This window comes from Onychomys torridus, chromosome 7, assembly GCF_903995425.1.
Source record: "Onychomys torridus chromosome 7, mOncTor1.1, whole genome shotgun sequence".
Lineage (NCBI taxonomy): Eukaryota > Metazoa > Chordata > Mammalia > Rodentia > Cricetidae > Onychomys > Onychomys torridus.
In genome coordinates this window covers 45,596,347-45,611,788 of record NC_050449.1, presented here as the reverse complement: position 1 = coordinate 45,611,788, position 15,442 = coordinate 45,596,347, and the positions used below count along the sequence as shown (strand labels likewise).

The 15,442-nt window shown below is 38.5% G+C and overlaps 1 protein-coding gene across 3 annotated transcripts in view; it reads right to left on the bottom strand.

Annotated features, from left to right (window-relative positions):
- Nucleotides 1-15,442, bottom strand: part of Rdx (radixin) — a 64,811-nt gene that overhangs the window by 21,325 nt on the left and 28,044 nt on the right. For all 3 annotated transcript variants that reach the window (XM_036191844.1, XM_036191845.1, XM_036191846.1), the window contains exons 8-12: nucleotides 14,002-14,098; nucleotides 13,108-13,271; nucleotides 9,929-10,059; nucleotides 1,841-2,001; nucleotides 432-524 (exon numbers count right to left, since the gene is read on the bottom strand). In XM_036191844.1, coding sequence (XP_036047737.1) covers nucleotides 432-524; nucleotides 1,841-2,001; nucleotides 9,929-10,059; nucleotides 13,108-13,271; nucleotides 14,002-14,098 — 646 coding nt within the window. The remainder of the gene's footprint in view (nucleotides 1-431; nucleotides 525-1,840; nucleotides 2,002-9,928; nucleotides 10,060-13,107; nucleotides 13,272-14,001; nucleotides 14,099-15,442) is intronic.

Below are 15,442 nucleotides of genomic sequence, written 5' to 3'. Positions count from 1 at the left end.
CTTCTCAAATCTTCAGAACCTGTTTATCCACATGCACATCCACCAATGTGCGTCAGGAGACATTTGTTTAAAGGCCCTAGAACTCAGTTTTCTGTTATCCAACTGACACCTGCATCTTCTTTCTTCAAGTCACACTTGACTGGTGGCTGTTCCTACTTCCTCTACTCAATTCTTTTCTGTCTGGAACAGTCAACAACACGCTTCAGCCTTTAATCATTTCCAATCTTAAAACTAATTTCTTTCTCAAGATCCAACTTAAGAGCTTAGTACCTTCTCAGACATCTGTCTGGTTCCCCAGGTGATCACAGGGGCTGAGCATATACCAATCAATCTCTCATCACCTGTAGGAAGTAGGCAAGCCTACACTGTAGGCTCACTAACAGAGCAGCTAGTCAGTAGACGACGCTAGCACACAACAAAACAAGGATTACTTTGTGTTGCCACTCAGTAGCTTCCTCTTCCTTTTTCTTCTTGGCTTCCTCTAAAAGTGCAATCTTGGCAGTAAATTCGGCAAGTTCTGCTGCCTAAAATTAAAATATTTATATATTATGAATACTAGAGACAATAATATTTTTAATATTCGCTCGTGTTCAGGCAAAATTTTTTCAGGTACATGGTTGGGCTGTTTTAAGTTTCTCTTGGTCTTCCATTTTTAAAAAGGCAGTATTTCCTGATGATCTTAACTAGTTCATTTGAATAGGTACTTGAGATAATTAGATAATACAGGGCAAAGTTAAGACTTTTTTCTACAGATGAGCAGTTACTTATGTTTTGGCAGTAAGAGCTTGCTTTAAGTTTATCATTAAACAAAGTTACACAGTGTTCTCTAACTGAAGACACTTTGTCATTAGTCTCTCCTGACTCCTCATCAGTCCTGTTTTCAAAGAGGAAAAAACTGAGAGGCTCAAAAAGGAAAGGACAGGTGTGGCATCACACACCTGGAATCCACACTCTCTTGGTACTTAGAAGTGGGAGGAGATGGTCAAGAGTTCCAAGCCAGCCGGGCAGTGGTGGCACACTCCTTTAATCCCAGCAACTGGGGAGGCAGAGGCAGGTGGATCTCTGTGAGTTCGAGGCCAGCCTGGTCTACAGAGCTAGTCCAGGACAGGCTCCAAAAGCTACAGAGAAACGCTGTCTGAAAAAAAAAACAAAAAACAACCAAAAAAACAAAAACAAGAGTTCAAAGCCAGCCTGGGTTAGTAGCAAGACTTTGTCTACACACAAACAAGATTCAAAGACATGCAGTAAATAAACACTTGAATTAATAAGTACATTTAGAATCTTCTCTGTGTCACACATACTCTCATTATTTGGAAGTACATTAAATTAAAAAAACAAAACAAAACAAAACCTCCAACCAATCATAGCTTATAGATGTCACCCAGAAACCAAACATGCTTTGTCAATTCATCTAAAGCACAAGATGCCACATGTCCTACTGTAAACCGGGCCAAAGCTAAAGCATAGTTATAGCAACAAAAATAATTTGATGGTTGTAGGTCACTACAACATGAGAAACTATATTAAAGGGTCACAGTGTTAAAAAGGTTGAGAACCAGTGGTCTGAGTGAATGAAAGCCTTTTGTTGGCCACTAGCTCCACTTAAAAAGAAACATGAAAATCTATTTTCAAATTTAAAAAAGGAAATACATGACTCAAAACACATGGACCTGCTTATCCTGTTTGGCTTTACATTTATTTTTTTAATTTCTTCAGGCAGGAAAATGTTTAGTTTCTGTCATTTGTTACTACCCCTTCATCTTGCTTTTTAGAAGGTGTCATATACTTGTATGGGTTGTTTAGTGAAGTTTTACTTTTCTGAGAACACACAGGGCCTCACCAGCTGCTCCTGATTCTTCATCTGGTCAGCAGCTTGCTTGGCTATGGCGGACTTGGCCTCCTCCGCAGCCCGTCGCTCCTTATCTAGCCGCTCTGCCTCCTCTTTCGCTCGCTGGCGCTCCTGCTCCAGTTCCAGAGCTTTCCGAGTCTGTTCTTCTAGTTCTGTCAAAATTCCACCCGGCCCACAGACATGGGTTAATTTCAATCATCCTCATTACAGCCAGATGCCAAAATCTGTGGTTTCTAAAGATCAGCATGTGTCTCAATACACAAACACTTCAATTCTAACCTTATAAAGAGTAGTAAAAATTACAAACGATGTAATTCAAAGCTGCAAGGACATTGAAAGTCCTTAAAGTTCAAGCTGTGTAGAAGCACATACTGAATTTTTTAAGTATCTATAACTGTTAAGTTTTGACCTGGGGAACTGAAAAGCTGGGGCCTGGGGGGAACACCTCAGCAGGAGGCACCTGCCTAGATGGACAAGGCCCAAGGTGCAATCCTTAGTGCTGCCCCAAAGTCAAGACTGACACTTTATCTCAGTTAGTACCACATTTAGAGAGGTCTGAATGAATGCATTTGAAGACCCACAGGGCTAGGGCTATATAACTCAGCAGTACAAACCTTGTCTAGCACACAAGATGCCTTAGGTTCAACCCTTAACACCAGGACAAAGCACTAAAACTAAACACAAAAACTAAGCCGGGTAGGGTAACCCTTATCGGAAATGCATGGGGATCCAAAGTGTTTTAAATTGTTTGTGGGGATTTTCAGTGTTCACTGTACACAGTTAAAGAATGTAGTGCTAAGACTCGATCTAACATGAAATCTCTTGTTGCAGATGCATCTCATGTGCAGGACCTCAAGGTAACCCGATGCAGGAGCTTCAGTGTGCCTAGGCTGACTGAGATCTGCAGCATGAAGTCAAGCCTGCAGTTGTCATTGTGACATTATTATTTAAGTTCAAATCATTTTGGATTTAGGGATATTGAAATCTTTATTTTTTAAATAAGTCATTAGCAATCTTGAGAGGCTAAATTTAAAAAGCAATTTGACATAAAAGCTCTTATGTTACTTATGAATTACTTTAGGGAGGAGAGGGAGAGGGAGGGAGAGAGAGACATAGTGAAGTGGCTCACAAGCATTGTAATCTGTGCATACACCAAGCCCAATTTTTTTTTCTTATCTCAGTAAACTGAGTAAGAAAATATTACTGACACAAAGCCATTTTTAAAAAACCTAAATGATTTTAAAACATTAAATTTAAGCATTATTTTGGCAAGTATTACTAAGAATTCTGTGGTAGAACAGAATGTAACGTCCATGGAGACCAAGTCTCCCTTGCTGTGTCCTTTAGAGAGAGAGATAAAGGCAAACTGCGATGACAAGATTGTACTTCTGAATTTTACCAGATCTGGTCAGAACCAGCATAAGTAATCTCACTTAGAGATTTGGGAGATTTTGAGATTAGAGAAGAAAATGGACTCTGGTGTGCATGTCCATCAACACATGCTCAGTCTCAAAGGTAGGAAACTCTGAAACATATTACAATATGGATGAGTCTGGCAGGTCTTACACTGAGTGCAATAAGCCAGTCAGAAAAAGACAAACACTTCATGATTCCACTAACAGCCAGACACAGACAGAGAAGGGTATGTATATGCTGAAGGCTATAGGTAGAGGGGACTGGGGAGCCACTGCTTAACAGACAAAGGTTTAGCTTTGCAGGCTAAAAAGGGTTAAAGGGAATTCTTCATATCCTTAACCCATCTACTTCAAAACTGGTAGTTTAGTAGTATGCCAAATTTTTGTTTGCCATAGGAAAAAAATTGTAACAAAACTCTTATAAATTTGGATTACAAATTAAATTTTGACATAAATACTCCTTCATGTCATTTTCTATCAGCTTTCTGCAGTATCAACTTAAAAAAAAAACACAGACTCAATAGCTTTTTGTGATAGAATTTTCTTTAAGGATTTTAAAAAAGATTATACAAGAATCTATCTTTTGCCAGGCGGTGGTGGCACACGCCTTTAATCCCAGCATTCGAGGCAGAGGCAGAGGCAGGCGGATCTCTGTGAGTTTGTGGCCAGCCTGGTATACGTAGCAATTCCAGGACAGGCTCCAAAGCTACACAAAGAAACCTTGTCTTGAAAAACAAAACAAACAAAAATCCATGTTTTAAAATGTTAGTGTGAACATTATTCTAGTCTTACCTACAAAGAAAGATCTGGCAGTCTTATGACCTCAAGTGGAAATGCTTAGCTTTCACTAGTGCACTGGAATCTTAAGGGTTAATGAGCACTGGCCCATGAACCAAACCCAATGCTATTTTATTTACATTTTATCGAGACATCACCACCATGCTCACTCAGAAGTTACATTACTGCTTTCACACAAAAGCAAATCAAGTAATTGAGACTGTGTAAATGCCCAAAATATTTACTGAATTAAACCATGAGTGAGTCAAGACTGGTAAAGGATTTGATAAGAACGATAAATACTACATACTTTCCCCCATCTGGTTCATAAAAAAATCTAGAACTTTCCATCTTGGGGGTGTGGCATGAAGTTTGTAAAGTATGTGACACAGCTTATTTAAAGTATCAACTCTTTCAAGACAAAGGTTCAAAGTCACAAAAGACACACTGCTTATGTCCTACTCATGTCAGAAGGGTGTGTTTGGTCATCATATTTAACAGAGAGGTGACAGGCAAGGAAATGCAAATTCAAATCAATAAAACTTAAGGAAGCTTCTCTTTCTCACTCATATTTGAACCCCAGCATTACATGATTTTGCAAGTCAAATGATTTCTCACCCCAAGAACCAAGTTTAGAACCTACCATTAAAGATATAAACAAGTTAAAAAAATTTTTAAAAACCCTACATGTCTTAATAGACAATACATTATAGCCCAAAACATTAAGTTTTTTTCTTTCTGTTTTGTAAGGCAATGGTTTATCAAACTACATTATTGATTTCCTGGAGAATAGAAAAAAATAAGAGTTCAATAATCACAATTTTTAGAAATCACAGAACACTATGGTTATGCATTATTGGCTAAAAAAAATAGTACACCTAAGCAATGACAAAATTATTGTATGTCATCATAAAAAGAGTGAAGATTTCAATGAACAGTATAATTTTTTTGGACACAGTAATTTAAATAGTAAGGCACAATTTCTTTTTTTTTTTTTTTTTTTTTCTGGATACAGTAGTGTGCAGCTGCAGTCCTGGGTTCTTTGGAAGACTAAAGCAGAACCATCAGTTGAGTCCAGGAGTTCAAGGCCAGTCTAGAATAAGCAAGACCTCCTCTTAAACTAAACACCCTAGGATATATGTCACATGTGCCTTTTGTGTGACAAATGAGAACACATTTTCACATGTGCTGTGTATTTACTCTGTAAACAAAAAGGCATCTGCTTCCCCAAGAGTGGACAAGGGCAAAGCCACACACAGCAGCCTGGGACTAGTACTCTACTGGGCCAGAAGGACAAAGATGAGGGCACAGAGCTTGAGACTGGAAAAGTACTAGGAGGCAAGGGCCTAAAAACAGGCAAACAAGGAGAAAAGCCTCATCAAATCTGCATGCTATTTTCCTTTGGTATACTGCTAATTCTTCAAATGTACACATACGTACATTACCAAGAAACACATAGAAAGCATGTAGGAAACTGCAGAAGCAGGGAGAGAAATCCCACTCTTGTCAAACAACAGCACTTAGGCTAACACAGACAAGCCCTTGTTATCATCTCGGCTACCATCTCCTTGGGAGAAAATACTTGCTAATCATGTACTTGACAAAGACTTTTATCCCAGACATATAAGAACCCTTAGCACAACAAGAAATCCTATTGCCCAGTGGGAAAAAATTTGAACATCCCCCCGCACCCCAAAATAAAGAAATGGCCAGTAAGCACATGGAAAGATGCTCAGCATCGTTAGGCACTGAGGTGTCTAAGGCAAAACCCTAATAGCACTGTAATCATTTAGGAAGATGATAACCCTAAATATAAGCATTAACACATCATGGAGAAGATGCAAAGAATTCACACATTTCTGTAGGAACATAAAGCCACTTTCAAACCAATTAGATAGTTCCTCAAAAATGTAAGTCAGTATGGCCAACTATAGAAAAACATAAACATGAAAACATTAAAATACATCTGTACATGTACATTCCTAAGTTATATACAACACAGTGAAACAGAAACAATGCAAGTGCCTAAGAACTGATGAATAAAAAATAAAATATAAAATATCATTCAGCAATTTAAAAAGAATGAAATGATCATGTACGTTGCAATACAAATGCACTTTGAAAATACCAGGCTAAGTAAGAGAAACTAGTCACGTGTACAGAAAAGGCAAATCTGTAGACGTGGTGAATGGATTAAGTTGTCCATGCCTGGGAGGGGTTACTGGGAGAACTTAGTTGACTGATTAATGGGTGTGGGATTTCTTCTTAGAGATGACAGATTTCGAACTGATTGGGGTGGTAGCTGCACATCATTCTGAATGTATTAAACATCATTAAATTGTATAGTTTAAATGGGAAATTTTATGGCATATTAGTTATATCTCAAAAAAGCTACCAGGGTAAAAAAGATAAAACTAAATCTAAGATCTCAAAAATCAGTGACAAAATTTACATAGGGGCCAGGTGGCGGTAGCAGCACACGCCTTTAATCCCAGCACTCGGGAGGTAGAGGCAGGAGGATCTCTGTGAGTTCTAGGAAAGACGCAAAGCTACACAGAGAAACCCTGTCTCAAAAAACAAAATAAATAAATAAATAAATAAATAAATAAATAAATAAATAAATAAATAAATAAAATTACATAGGGTATGGCAAATAACTGTGAAGTAATAAAAGAATGCCACAGTGTTCTGGCAAGCTACAAGAATAAGACTCTACAGTCTACAGGATTTTAGGACTATAGCTCCCTGGAACAAACGACTGAGGCTTACTCCTAACAGGTGTATACAGATCTCTCTATCAGTACTTCACTGAGACAGTGTTTAGGTTTTCAGAGAACAAAACTAACTAAAATCAATCTTGGGATGCTAAGTTGAGGATTATTTCCACTTCAGAGTTTAGGAACCTAAGAAAACGAGGATGCTAAAATGATTCACTCATGGTCATATTCTAACTTGATGACAAAATTAAAGCTTGTTCTTTACTGTAAACAGTACTATCTAATATTCTCACATTATCATGCTGACTGCCCTTCCACAGCAGTTCAAACTACATAAAATGATTCTGTTTAGGTTTCTGCTCCATCTTCCACCAATAAAGTGTATCAGCTGCATCAGAGCTGGGACTGCATCTATCTATCCAGTTTTGTGCACCCAGTGCTTATGACGTGCCCAGAATTAATGAAATCACTAGACCACAACTCCTTCCTACAGCGCGTCTTACAGAAGTTGAACTCACTTTATTATTTCTCACAACAGTCAGATCTGGTGACAGGACCTTTCAGGTACACCCAATCTATCTTCAAGACATCCTAGGACAATTGTTCTTTGTTCTACTTAACAAGTCATTTGAAATTATAGCTTCAATAAAAATTAAAACAAAATGACAATGAAATATAATTAATCTAAATATCATGACATGGTTATTTACTACACTTGAATGAGAATTTAGTACAAATTACAAGACAATCATGTAGGTTTGAGGACCACCTGGGAAAGCTTTATTTAAAACAACAACAAACAGTGGATGTCCTTTGCCTTAAGATGACTGATTTGCAATTGTCTTGATAAAGGTGCGCTATATTCTTTAGGTTCTATCTCCCTTATACTCTTCCGTGCTTCTTTGAGTAGTTTTGTATGTAAACCATTAGTACTTTTATTATACATCCTAAATAAATGAGATTAAAAGATTTAGTAGTTATTCTCTCAAAGAGTTACATAAATTTAAAAGTGCTATGAATCAATATTTCCTTTACTATCAAATTTTCCTTATAATGAAATTTTCCTTCAGTATAATGCAGGAGGGCATGTGTGTGGTACTAAGAACCAAACTCAGGGCCTCACACGTAAGCAAGCAGCCCATTAATGTGCCCTACGCCTCTTAATCCAAGTTTCTTTCTAGCATTCCTGAAAGGTACAACTTATACTAGTCATGTGGTCTTTAGCACGCGCGCGCACACACACACACACACACACACACACACAATCACTCTATCAATGTTTTATACATGTATTTCTTTCACCTGCACAGTTTTACCGCCATGTAGGTTGCATGTCTGTACTCCAAAGCAGAATACATAGCATCAAATTCGGAATTCAAGAATCACATACTATCTCCACTTTGTGGTCTATAGACAGATGCCTTTCAACCTTTCAGCATTGAAGTAAATTAATTCTAGGTATGAGGTTTAGCGACTTGAGTTAGAACAAAACTTTAAAATCTGTGTTTATTTAGTCTATACGGACACACAGAGGCCACAAGTCCACTAGAAGCTGTGCCCTCCCTTTTGGAGACACAATCTCTCACAACATGGGTCTCACTGACTTGGTAAGGCTGCCTGACCGTCAAACCCCAGGAACTGCCGACCTCAGCTTCCCCAATACTGCATTACAAGTTGGTGCCAGCATAGCCAACCTTTCCTGTCAGTCCGAGGATCAAACTCGGACCCTCAAGCTTGTACAGTGCTTCACCGAACGGGCCAGATCTCCAGCCCAAAGCACCCATCTGGTGAAGTGACCCAGGTCAGTCTTCCAGTATTTGTGAGGAGGGAGCAAGGAATATCGAAACTTTGAGGCCGGCCTGAGTTATAAATCTAAGTACACACACACACACACACACACACACACACACACACACACACACACACATATACTCACTCACTCTCCCCCCTCCCTCCCTCCCTCCCTCCCTCTCAAAAGCCACAACAGTCTTTACTAAAAAAGATTCCCAATACTCCTGGAATTGGAATAACTGTCGACGGTCACTTGTGTGACCACCTCCTCTGAAAAACGGTTCTGTTTCTGAAAAACATCTCCACAAGGGAACATGACACACAGAACCAAACTAAGCCTTAAATAACACTGCCATTCCCAATAAAAATGAATGTCTAGTTCTATTAATTGTTAGGGAAAGCTATTATAAACAGAGTAAGTTCATACAACATGCTGAAATTCTGCAGCTTGGGAAGAACCATTTAATTTGCTCAGTTAACTTTTGTTCTTCTGTTCTTGCAGCCACTGCTTTGTCAAAGTAGAGTATCCTGGAGTTACTCAATGTAAATAAACACTGTGTCCTTTCTACTGTACTTCAGCACTCTGACTATACGCTGAACAGGAACCTCATCTAAACATGTCAAAAGCAAACAAGCTGCATAACATGTCTGTGCAAGAGTGTGCGTTTGTTTGTTTGGTTGTTTTTTTCGAAACAGGGTTTCTCTGTGTAGTTTTGGTGCCTGTCCTGGAACTCACTTGGTAGCCCAGGCTAGCTGCCAACTCAGAGATCCGCCTGGCTCTGCCTCCTGAATGCTGGGATTAAAGGCGTGCAACACCAACACCCGGCTCGCATGTGTTTGGAGCTGAATATCAAGCCTTATACATAATAGGCAAGTGTTGTACTGAACCACACCCCTACCTTTAGCACTCTGTAACACACTACTAACTAATCAAGTGTTGTACTGAACCCACCTCTAACCTTTAGTGCTCTGTATGAAATCCCGTATTTTGTAGAAGCTTAGTTTACACAGGGAGACTGAACAATGTTTCAAGTACTTCAATGTCCCAAAGCACTCTACTAATGAATGAACTGTCTTAGATGCTAGAAGATAGTAAGTGCATGTTTTTAGTTACGGAATCCCAATAAAGGAAAGAACTATAAATTTACATATGAATGATAAAAAAGAATACACACATTTATATGATTAAAAAATGAATGTGAACAAGAGTACAACAGAACTGTCTTAAACAGACTTTGATGTGATTCCACTGAACACTAATCTGTGAATTAAATACAACTATCTTACATGACATAAATAACATTTTGTATCATCATAGAAATACTGCTATCTAACATCACAGTAATAATCTTGAAATGACTGTTCAAAAAAACGCTTACCTTTTTGGGCTTTCATTGTCTGCTCTTCAATTTGCCTTAGACGCTCCATTAGCTCTTCCTTCTCACGCTCTATTCTTTCCTTTTCTTTTTCTGCTATTTCTCTCTTCTTCTTTTCGTTCTCTAATTGTGCCCTTAAAGAAATTACAAGTTACATGTTACAAATAAACAGGTAGAAACAAATTAATATGTATTTGTACTAATCCCAAATCAAATAAAAAGTGCAACCTAACCATTTAAAATTTTCAATCTCTTCACTACCTAAAGTTCAGTATCTAGCACTATGCTACACTGCATACTCATGGCCCTACATGGGCAGTATGTGTTAGCACCCCACAGTTGGGGATGGCAGAAGAAGGTGGGTCCCTGGAGCTTGCTGACAGACCTTGTCTTTCAAGTGTCTTCCCCAGCTGCTCTCAACTTCTGTCCTCCACACACATTTATGCATGTGTGTACATACACACATTAACACACACACACACACACACACACACACACACACACAATTGTAAAACTTAAATGTACAAAGCATGGTCTCAAAGCCAACTCAGGTGGGAAAAAACTCAGGAGATCTAGCATCTACATACAGAACAGACTATATGTAACATCTTAATAAGGCTGCACCCATCGCCACAACCCAAGGGGATCATTCTTTGAGTTAACAGGAGCCCTTCACTGGGAAATAACCAAGGTTTAAAGAGAACACATAAGCACCTTCAACTACAAACAGCTTGGGAGGTCAATGATTTTTAACCACTGACAATAACTTAATACAAACAATTTCCAGGTACTAGCCATTCATGCCTGATGTAAGATGACAAGTGGTCACCACCTTTCACAATTCCATCAGGACGGCAGAAGGCATTTAATGTGGAGAAAGGAAAACAATGCCATGAAGATTTAGCTGTGTCTGTCACAGTCCTGATGAAATCACTGTGGGGAGAGGAGTTGGGGAACTAATATAGTCAAACCCTGTCAACAGACATCTAGCAAGAGCCTACCCTTGGTTAAACTCCATGTCTGACCCAAACCAAAGGATGAAAGCACTAAACTGATACTTCGTATGCTTAATATTCAAATCACTACCTTCGATGATATTTTTTCACTGAAGTGATTCCATCTCTAACATTTCCTTAACAGTCACAAAACGGTACCAACTGCCACCTAGTGTCAATTCTGAATTTCAGGCATATTGCAAAACTGTACTACCAAAGTATTTTTTCTTACTATAAAGGCCCGAATTTGGAAATTCCTGCAGATCTTGGGCCTCCATCTGCTCCAAGAAACGTGGAACTCTGACAGAGAACGGTCACAAGTTGGCAGGAGTTTCTGGTGGAGACTTTCTGATACACCAACACTGACACAGGAAGTTGAAGGGTCACTAATCCTCCTGCTGATTAATGTATTTACTCCATTTAAGAACCAAAGATCTGGGGCTAGAGAGTTGGCCCAGGAGTTAAGAGCACTTGTTCTTACAGAGGACCCAAGTTCAATTCCCAACATCCACATGGTAGGCCACAACCATCTGTAACTTATTCCAGAGGATATGACACCCTTTCTTATGACCTCTGCAGGAACAAGGCACATATGTGGTGCACATACATATGTGCAGACAAAACAATCAATATACATAAAAAAAAAAATCAAATCTTTAAAAAGTTATTTGAGAAGGAAAAATAAGTAAATAAATAAGGTGAAGGCTGTTCAACTCTGGTTCTAAGTTATAGTGATATTTTATTTGTACTGAAATGTGATTTTATTTGTGTATTAATAAAGTTGCCTTGGGGTCAGAGCAAGCCATAGCAGAAGCTGGGTGGTGGTAGTGCACGCCTTTAATCCCAGCACTTGGGAGGCAGAGCGAGACAGGGTTTCTCTGTGTAGCTTTGCGCCTTTCCTGGAACTCACTTGGAAGACCAGGCTGGCCTCGAACTCACAGAGATCCGCCTGCCTCTGCCTCCCGAGTGCTGGGATTAAAGGCGTGCGCCACCACCACCTGACTTCTGCTATGGCTTGCTCTGACCCCAAGGCAACTTTATTAATATACAAATAAAATCACATTTCAGTACAAATAAAATATCACTATACTAAGTTCTCTATGATGTACTTCCTCAACCCAGAATAAAGAGCCAGCACCTATAAAGTATAAAGCAGAAGTACTAGTTTTCAAATAACCACAGCACACTGTCTACGACCCCAGGGTATATGTTAGGCTACTGCATTGCTCCACAGTCTCTGTACAGTCATGCACAGCACTACCATAGGTCCTCAAGGCAGCTACCTTTCTTCTTGGCAGGCCCTGAGGAGATCCTTAATTATTGAGGACTCAGTACAAACTAAGTCTCAAGACCTGCAGGCTGTAACCTATCCCAAGTGTTCAAAACCTTTTGGGTCACACTCTGGCATAAATGTCCCTTCTAGGAAAGGGTGTTGGCTTCATTTAGCTTGTCCTTATTGGTGTCTCATCCGATCTTCTACAAGGATGAAAGTAAAGAAGATATGGCGACAGGAAAAAAAAAAAAAAGGTCGAAAGGAACATGGCAATAAGCAAGCTGGGAACAACATTATTTTACTAGTGAAAATGGAGGAAGTATACAGTTACCTTGATTAAGTGAAAGCAGTTTTGCAATTGATTCTACAGTATCCCTGAGATGCATTTCCCACATCTTATCTCTACAGACCATACCAAACTACAACAGCATTCAGCTCTTCACATCACATGCTAACACCTAGGGTTGCTAGGCCTTTCTTATCTCCCACATAAAACTGGGAGACAATCTTCTCCTTTGCACATTGCTCAAAAGGAAGGATTAACCTGGTCCACTAACTGGTCCCTAGGCAAACCCTGATTATTCTTATCTCTACACATTTGTTTATGCCAGCTTCCTCTTCTGAATGTGTCTTTCCCACACCCTAACCAAATCCCATTTCCCCCAGGAAGCGTCTTGGGGTTATTTATATTATATACGTATGTGTTTTAATTTAGAGTTTGAGTGATGATATAAACATACTGAAACTATGAAGTCTCTAGACTAACAGGTAAAATTATTTTAGATATCTTTCAGGCCCATCACCAAAACTGTATACAAACTCTGACATTAAAGTATACCAATGAAACCGAGCAGTCTGTAACTTTTAGATAGCCTGTCCCAAGCAATTCAAAATGAACAGGTTTCCATGCGTACCTTTCCAACTGCTTCTGGTGCTTTTCCTCCCGGGCCTGAGCCTTCATCTGTTGTACTTCAATAGTATCAGGCTTTCTCCTTCTCATGTACAGTTCATGGTTTCCCATACATAAGGCCAAAATCCGCTTATTGATTCTCAGACGAGGAGCATAGAAAACAAAATCCTGAACAGAAGATATTCTCATTTTAAAAATCTTTCTGAATGATAGTGGCCTTCACAACTACTCATTTTCAACATGAACTTGTGCATAAAGCTTAGGGACTCTGAGATCTCATACACCTCTACACAACCAGCTCCTTATCCCTCCATCCCTCACCCGTTTTCTAAAATGAACTAAATGTCATCAATTCTTTCTATTCTCCAAAGAAACTACTGACAACTATCCTTACACCCCAGAAAAGGGTGCTGTCTGCCCATTACCAGTCAAAACTGGTCTTTCTCCATGGCTATGTTTTAATCTAGAAATGTTCTTCAAATATTTATCTCTTAGATAACAAAGATAGAATACTAAAGTATATGTGACACTAATTATTAAAAATCGAAATAGAAATGTCACAAATATTAAAAACAGTTCCGAGTATAAGAATACAGAGTTAATTTAAAAAGGGTTACCTCTATTACATTCTTGCAACCAATAAATGCTGTTTAAATTATTTCTTAGGAATGATTATTAATACCCTTCTAATACCACTACCAATCCTAATTAAATCACAGTAAAAATTTTTACGATTAAGGAAAATGGGAAATTTTGTATTTAATAGCATTTCATCACTGAGAAAAATTTAACTATGGGAAAAGAATATCCCTCAGAAACAACTCAGGGCGATGAGTGCCCTCTCTAAGTGACTTCACAGAGAGTAACAGAAAATATTAATAAACAAAAAAATACTTACAGGTGCCTTTTTGTCAATTGGCTTTATAACAAATTTTTTGTCATTAAATGAAATATTTCGGATTTCACTCCAGGGAAAACCAATTTTAGGTGTTAACCTTAAAAAAATATAAGAATACTGCTTTACATTTCAGGCAGGAAACAATGGGAAAATACAGATCCCTTTGGAACAGGTTACATGAACTTAATTAAATCACATAAAACAGTAACCATTCAAGGTTTTCATAGATGTGCCATTTTCTTCAAATTACCCAGGAAAATCTATCTGGTAAACGGAGTATTGGACTGAGTGGGGAAGGAACTCCAAATTCTCCCATGGAATACAGAATATGTAAAGCACTGAGTACCAAAACTTCCTCTTCACAATTTCCAGTAAAACATGAGGGTTGCTTTTATGACGGACAAACAGAGAGGAGACGCCCTCCCTTCTACTCCTCCCCCACCGTGTCCCCGTCCATCTGCTGTTTCTGCCAAGGCTCTCATGTAGACCAGGCAGGCCTAGAACTTACATTCCTCCTGCCTTAACACCCAAGTACTACCAGGGTTTCAGAATGTGAGCCACTGTGCCTAGCAACTGTCACCCCCATTTTGCCATCTTACCCATAAACATACTGGGGACCAGAATGGAATCATTTTGTCCTCATGACAACCAGAACGACTATGACACATACACAGGACATTTCAGTCAGGATCCTGATAACAAGATTTTCTACCTATTTATGCTACTTTTAATGCCTGATAAGTAGTATAGCATAGCTATCTACTTACATAAAACATTCATAATCAATATGCATGTTATTCTGCCCTCTAATGACCAATGAGATAAATCAGCCCAACCTGCTTTAATAGGAGACTGTGAATACCTGGAATGGGAAGGATTTCTAACATCAACTTATTAGTCTCTTAAAATAGATTTTATTACTATTAGTTATGTGTGTACCTGTGCACGTGATTGCCAAATAAATCCATTCTCTCTAGAGCTGGAGTTAGAGAAAGTTGTGAGCTTTGAGACATGGGTGTTAGGAATCAAGTTCGCATCCTCTTTAAGAGTAGCGTATACTCTCAATTGCTGAGCCATCTCTCCAGTCCTTAATTTTTATACTTGAAAAGGACTATGAGCCTGATACAGTCACACTGTATTATATATTTGTACCTTCCATTTATAGTATACATAGATATAGTATTAATATATCAATATTATATATACACATATAACTAATACTTTAGTATAGACATTATAGTACTAATATGTATATTAATACTGTAAGGTCATGATGTATCATATACAACATGAATTGTGTATGTACATAAAAAATTAAGTTGATCAAATTCAAAATAGTATTACACTAGCCATTATGAATAATAGAGATAAAAAATGAATAATGTAATCTATTGAACTGGTATTTTTAAATATGTAAAACAATTCCCAAAAGAAAATGTTT